A 6834-nucleotide genomic window follows, 5' to 3' on the forward strand; every position below is an offset into this window, starting at 1 on the left:
AGCAGGAAAACTGGGGAAACAGATGCAGCTAACCGCCCAACTGGGGAAACTAAAAGGTCAAGTTTGGTTAAAAAATAAAATAAAATAAAATAAAAAAACTCTGTACATCCTCCTGAATGTGATAGATAGATAGATAGATAGATAGATAGATAGATAGATAGATAGATAGATAGATAAATAGATAGATAGATAGATAGATAGATAGATAGATAGATAGATAGATAGATAGAAGTTGTGCAACATGCAGCTGTATAAACCCACTGTCAACTAGAGCCATCCAGTGGTGCTTTAAGGGAATTAAAAAAACATGGAAAGAATTAAACACTTTGGATTTGGCAATAAGAACGTATCTGAATATGAAAAGAGTATGTTTTTGTCTTTTAACATCCCCATCTCATCCAGATTTTCTTGAAATTTCGTTTTTTGCTGACTGAATAGAAATGTGGTTGTTTTTTCGGTCTTTTATGCATCTCCTCTCTCTTCAGCCATTTCTTGCAGTGGATTGTAACATTCTAAACGTCAATTAAATTTTATTTAGGGATTTAGGGGCCTAAATTTTATTTGATAAAGTAGCCAGTAATTTTACTCAAGAGTAGCGATAGGCTACTTCATCATAATAATGCAAATTAAGACAAAATGTAGAAAAGTTCAGGGGTATGAATACATTTTTAAAATAGAGTAAACCCGAAATGTCTTAATGAAAGCTCCTATTTATTTTTCTTTTTCATTAGATTTTTTTTTCTATATTTCAATTGACAACATCTCGGTAAATTAAGCAGGTAAAAATAAGACATAACGTTTAAATCCACCTCATTTTTAGTGCGTTCAAACCTGACTGAACCGACGGCATCACTCTCAAATTACCATCATTTACTGAGACCAGACACGCTGACCCCGTAGCACAAGCCGTTTCCATGGGAACGGTCCTCATACGGAAGCTCGCGTGGATAACAGAGGGAGGGAGTGAAACGCGAATCGGACGGGAGGCAGCGCTCAGAGGCCTGACGTGGAAGGTGTCAGGACCGGAGAAACAAACTCCTGAGCAACAGAACCGGCGAAGGTCCAGTCGGCCTGTCGCTTCACGCCACTCGGCAGCATGAGTCTGGATAAAGCAAAGCTGTGCGACTCGCTGTTGACCTGGGTAAGTCTGAAGTTAGCGAGGTTTCCGAGCGAGGCTAACCTGCCCCGGGGCTAACAGGTGACAGCAGGTGTTCGGCAAATTCACGTAAATTAATTCCTGTGGTAAAACAGAACGTTCTGTTTTACTCTCTGTGATAACATACAAGCAGTTACTAGTTCTTGGAAACGGTGTTAAGTGCTCTTCAGTCAAGCTAACGAGCTGTAAACAAACTGAGCAATATGGTCTTGGAGGTCTGCTTACCAAAGCAAAGTTAGCTGCTAGACAAACAAACCCAAACGACTTGGCGTAAGCTTCCAACATGCTAAACTTTCCTTTAAAGCTCAGAGAAAACCCACTTGTTGTTTGGCTCTTCCCCAAAGAGTAACGTGACACACTGAGCACAAGTTGGTATTAATTGACTAAATCGACTATTAATACTAAGTCTGGTATTGCTATTAATGCCAGGCTTCGTATTAATAGCAAGTCTGCAGTAGAGTTTTAAAATCTTTTATTAAAAATGAATGTAAAGGAACCGGTTTGAGTTACTTTCATTAAGAACTACTGTTTTGTTGAACCTCTGTTGCAGACTGAAGTTCTAATATAAAATTTGATATATTTAAGCTTTAAAGAGAAATACGTTTGAGTATTTGGGGATTTGAGATTCATACCTCTTTGTGCTTTTGCAAACTGCTCTGTTTTGTCTTTCTTTCTGCCTCTGTTTGTTATAAAGTAATCAAATGTGCCCCAAAGATTAATTTTTTTTTTCTGGTAATTTCTGGCTGAATTTAGTTTCAAACTGTGTATTTGAAACAAAATACACAGTTTGATTTGGTTCATATTTTGTAGGACCCAAATGACTTTGTAGTAATTTCAAAGCAGCTGGTTTGCAGCTGTATGGTTAAGTTTATATAAAGCGACTCATGTTAACATTTTAATGTTTTTATTCTCAGTTGCAGACATTTCAGGTCCCGTCATGTGATAACAAGCACGATCTAATGAGTGGAGTGGCCATTGCTCACGTACTCCACAGAATGTAAGCATTACGTACTTATAGACTTTATGCTCTTCTGATTCGTGTAAAGGAAGAACTTAAATCAAATCTTTTTAAAAAACCAACTAATTTACAGTTCTGCTGAGAAGTTTGCGTCCTCTTCTTTGTCAGTACAAATGGATGACTGTCTCTGAATTCTTAAACTTCTGCTCAAATTAAAAGCTAGATTATTGAAACTTTGATACAATCAGGAGTTCAAATGTTCAGCTTCCCTCATTCCTATGGAAGATTTATGGAATAAGCTTTAATTAGGTTGGACCAAATCCAGAAAACCAACCATTCTAAATGAGGTCTACCATTTCTCATTAAAGGTCAAATATTCAATCAGAACTTTATCAGAATGTTTTTAATGACTATCATATGTGTATATTTGAAACATGTCCATATAATATTGGCCCAGTGTGGGATGGAATTTCTTTTACATACATTTACACTTGTATAATTATTCAAGCCTGGGTAAAAAAATGGTTCTAATTAAGAGTGCACCAATTTCTGTTCGATCACTGATATTTTAAAAGCTTGATTTCGATTTTAGCCGATACAGATTGTTGTTTTTATCTTTTTGTTTTGTTTTTGTCTCATTTTAACGGCAAAATCATTAAAGGTCTTTTCACACCTGATAGTCCAGTAGATTCGGTTCAATTGGGAACCAAAGTTGCAACATTTGTTACATTTTCAGCTGGTGTGGTTCTCTTTCACACCACATTGTGTCAAACAAGCCAGACCTTTTGAAAAACCTGTTCCCCTCCTCACCTGCGGTGGCGCTGCACCAAGATCTGCTCAAGGATGTGATGCATAATTCTCTGAAGAAGACACTGAGCACAACTTCTTCCTTGACGAAATGTAAACTAAAATGTAGAGGCGTCATATTTTACTGATTGTAGGACTTCTCTTTAGTTGTTGGTAAAAGACAACGAGCCATTTCTCCTGCTAGAATTAGAATATTGTGTTTGTTTTAGTTGTATTTACCCAGAATGCCCTGTGCTGTAGTCCGCGTCCTGCTTTTGGAGCTGTCTGCGTTTCACTTGGCATTCACGTATGCATTTGAATCAAGACCTCGGCTTGTAGGAAAAAGTTTTTTTTGGTCTACGTCTGAGCAGCTAGCTTAAAAATGTTCTAACATCAAAGCTGTTGTTCCACTTTAGGACACTTTGACTTTTTTTTCTCCCCTTCTCATTATTAGCTTGTCATGTAGCTTTAATGAGCATCTTTACTTGAATGCTACAGTGTTTAAAAGAACAAAGGCTGTGTTGCTGCTGCTGCTTCCTGTGGATTATGATGTCCAGAGAGATGTACTGTGACTGCAGCTCTGCGTTCTCGTTAACAGAGACCCCTCTTGGTTTAATGAGACGTGGCTTGGCAGGATCAAGGAGGAGAGCGAGGCCAACTGGCGCCTTAAAGTAACGTTTGAAGAGCTGCAGAACATCCTTTTTGTTTTTGTTGTCTTTGACTAAAACTAAAAAAAATCACAGTGCCATCTCCTGTTTCTGTTTTTCTAGGTCAGCAACTTGAAGAAGGTCCTGAAAAGCATGCTGGAGTATTACCATGATGTAAGATGTTTGTTTTTTTTTAATCGGTTCATCTCAGTGAATCAGAATATCATCAAAAGTTAATCTAGTTAAGTGATTTAATTCAAAACAGGAAGCTTATATTGTTTATAATCATTCCAGACAAATTGATATTTGAAATGTTATTTTTTGGCTTTGTTGTCTCTCATCTTCTGTACATTACTCAAAGGTTTAGGAAGGTTTGCTGGCCAGTCGACCACAGTAGCTGCATTACAGATGTGCTCAAAACTTTGTTGATATTCTGCTAATATTGAAAAAGAAATCACAATTTTGCAATTGTGGTGCTTTCGTTAAATTACAAACACAATTAAAATCACATATTAATACGTTTATTCATGCTTTAAAGGGGTAGTGGCGTTAAGTGAAACCGACTTTTTTTGAGCTTTACATGTTATATTGTTATTCCCTTATCAAAAACATACTTGGAGTTTTGCTTTGATTCTTTCATGGATGTTTGAGGAATCTTTTAATCTCCATGGCAACCATTTAGCTGTGCAAAACGCTTGGGTGGACCCCAAAACTTTAGAATTCACAATGTTTTAAAGCTGTGGTCTCGTGTTGTGTTCACATTTTCTACTAATCAGTCTTTCTCAAACTGTGGTCCCCAGACCACTGGTGGTCCGCGGGCGAGGTGTGAGGTACTGCATGTGAACGAGCGTTTATTTCCCGTGACGTGAGCTGAAAGTGTGATGCTACAGCTAGGTTACCAAAGGATTGTGTTATAAGTAATGATGGAAAACTGGCTTAAAGCCGGGTCACTCAAAATAAACGAAAAGCTGCAGAAAGCGGTGGAAAGAAAACAACTCCAGGAATATTATATGATCAGAGGAAGCTAAGTGATAGCTGCTGTGGAATTCCTTTGAACATTTTTAATTAAAAATGATGTAATTCAATTAATTAAATACTATAAATAAATATGATTGATAGAAATTGGTTGGATTATTTTTATATTTATAGGTGCTGAAAATGTTTTTTTTTTTTCTTCTACAGCAACTCAAGTCTATTTTACTTTAACTGTGCTTCTTAATCACAAATAGCCCTAAATGTTATAGCACTTCTTTGACGTCATTGGAAAGTTTAGACTTCACACTTTCAGAATCTGTAAATGACTCAAAATGCCCAAGTAGATGGGTCTTCATGTTCATGGCTTTGTTGTGGCCCATCACTTTTACCAAACAGCACCACTCTTCTCATCAGGAATGAACAAACAAAACAACAATATGTGAGTTAAGAGACTAATATGTTCATTTCAGGTTGAATTTTATATTTAGATGTGTCATCACGGGGCCAGTTTCAGGTTAGGTGGCAGATCCAGGTGACTGTTTGTTAAATGGGTTAAGTGTTTCTCGGCCTGAAAAGGTTTGAGAAACGCCGGCTTAGATCTGTTAGCCGCCGGCGCAGTTAGCAGCTACGTTTTGTGGCCACTGTTCATTGGACTAAGGTCAGTCCCAGCGGTCTTCTCCATGACATGACATGGCCGTAATATTTCTATAAAAAACTTTTTTTTGTTTTATATAATACTCTACACTCCATATAAACGAATGAGTTTCCGTCAGCTGTAAGCCATGTTTTCAAATTGAAATACTGCAAAAAAAACAAAACAAACTTTTTGACAATGTTGTGATTCTTTGAGATGCCCCCCCACACCCCCTTACTTCTCTACTTCTGTTTGGTTCATGGCTGTGCTTGGACATGTGACCTTTGACCTTTGTGTGTCGCGGCCAGGTGCTCAGTCAGCAGGTGTCCGACGAGCATTTACCAGACGTGAACCTCATAGGCGAGCTGGGAGACGTGACGGAGCTGGGCAAGCTGCTGCAGCTCGTGTTGGGCTGCGCCGTCAGCTGCGAAAAGAAACAAGGTAAAAAAAAAATAAACAAAATCCACACGTCAACCTGTGAGGAATGATCCACAAGATTATTTTAACTCTCGTGAACGACGCTTTTCCCCCCCGTTTCCCAGAATAAACTTTAAAGTTTGAACCGTCGGTTTAATGAGCCTGAGCTGGTTTCATTTTAGGAAAGATTATTTGCATTAATCTGCGTCTGGCTGCACATCGACACCTTTTGTTGTCATCGTCTCCCAAACAGAGCAAATCAAGCAGATTATGACACTTGAGGAATCTGTCCAGCATGTTGTGATGACAGCCATTCAGGAGGTGAGTGAGTACCCCACTCATCCGCTCCTCGCTCTCTCTCTCTTTTTTTTTTTTTTTGTGTTTTTTGTTTTAATCCAGATGTTAGTCATAGGTGTAATTCATATGGATAAACATTTAGACTGAAATAACTCCCCCCAAATCCTGCTTTATGCTGTTCTAAGAATAGATTTGGTGCTTTTGAGGGCCAACGCTGTAGGAGTTGATTAATATTGAGCTCAGGAAGATTGTCTTCAAATGAGAGATATTAATAAATCTGAGCAGACCTGCATCTGCCAGCGTGGTTTTTATCTGTCACTTCAACTCATTTCCTGCTGCTCGGTTTCAGCTTCTAGCAAAGGAACCGACATCTGAACCAGGAAGTCCAGAGACGTACGGAGACTTTGACTACCAGGTAAATATCACAAAGTTGGTACAGGGAAATTATGAAGCAGAGGATCGTCTGTTTATGTTTGTGAGGTAAAAGGGGTGAGAAAATAATAATAAAAAAACCTTTAAATAGTCAGATTTTGTTTTTTTTCTTTATGTTCAAAATGGATGTTGTTCTTCATTGATACAAAACTTAGAGATGTTGCACATTTTCTGTATTTAGAAAAAGGCATCTAGTTTTCGATTTCTTTTGTTTTTTGTTCGACTGAACAAATTTATTTTCAGTAAAAAGGACAAAATTTGGGTCTTTTTCTTTCTAAGCTCTAAGTCTTACCAAGATTTTTTTTGTCTAGTCGGTGCAAATATCTCAGTACGCTCGAAATACGACAAAACTGACCTACATGTAACATTTCACCAAGATATAGTAGCTGGATTTAAGTCAATAATTAATATAGATTTAATAAAGTACTAGTTCCTCCAGCAGATTATTTTCACTTAAACTATTTTGTCTTTTATAAGATCAAAAAATGCAGTGAAACTTGTACTTTTTAATCAATATCCAGAAATGTTTTGC

At 37.6% G+C, this 6834-nt stretch overlaps 1 protein-coding gene across 1 annotated transcript; it reads left to right on the forward strand.

The window, feature by feature from the left end:
• Positions 1–841: 841 nt before the first annotated feature.
• On the forward strand, positions 842–6386 carry LOC103143702 (protein Hook homolog 2-like). The gene is made up of 7 exons (XM_007560341.2): positions 842–1141; positions 2071–2153; positions 3499–3571; positions 3671–3721; positions 5465–5597; positions 5827–5894; positions 6220–6386. Exons 1-7 carry the CDS (start codon positions 1097–1099, stop codon positions 6352–6354), a joined length of 588 nt encoding a protein of 195 aa, XP_007560403.1. The 5' UTR covers positions 842–1096; the 3' UTR covers positions 6355–6386.
• The last annotated feature ends 448 nt before the right edge of the window (positions 6387–6834 follow it).

Source organism: Poecilia formosa, unplaced genomic scaffold (assembly GCF_000485575.1).
Source record: "Poecilia formosa unplaced genomic scaffold, Poecilia_formosa-5.1.2 Scaffold114, whole genome shotgun sequence".
NCBI classification, from domain to species: domain Eukaryota; kingdom Metazoa; phylum Chordata; class Actinopteri; order Cyprinodontiformes; family Poeciliidae; genus Poecilia; species Poecilia formosa.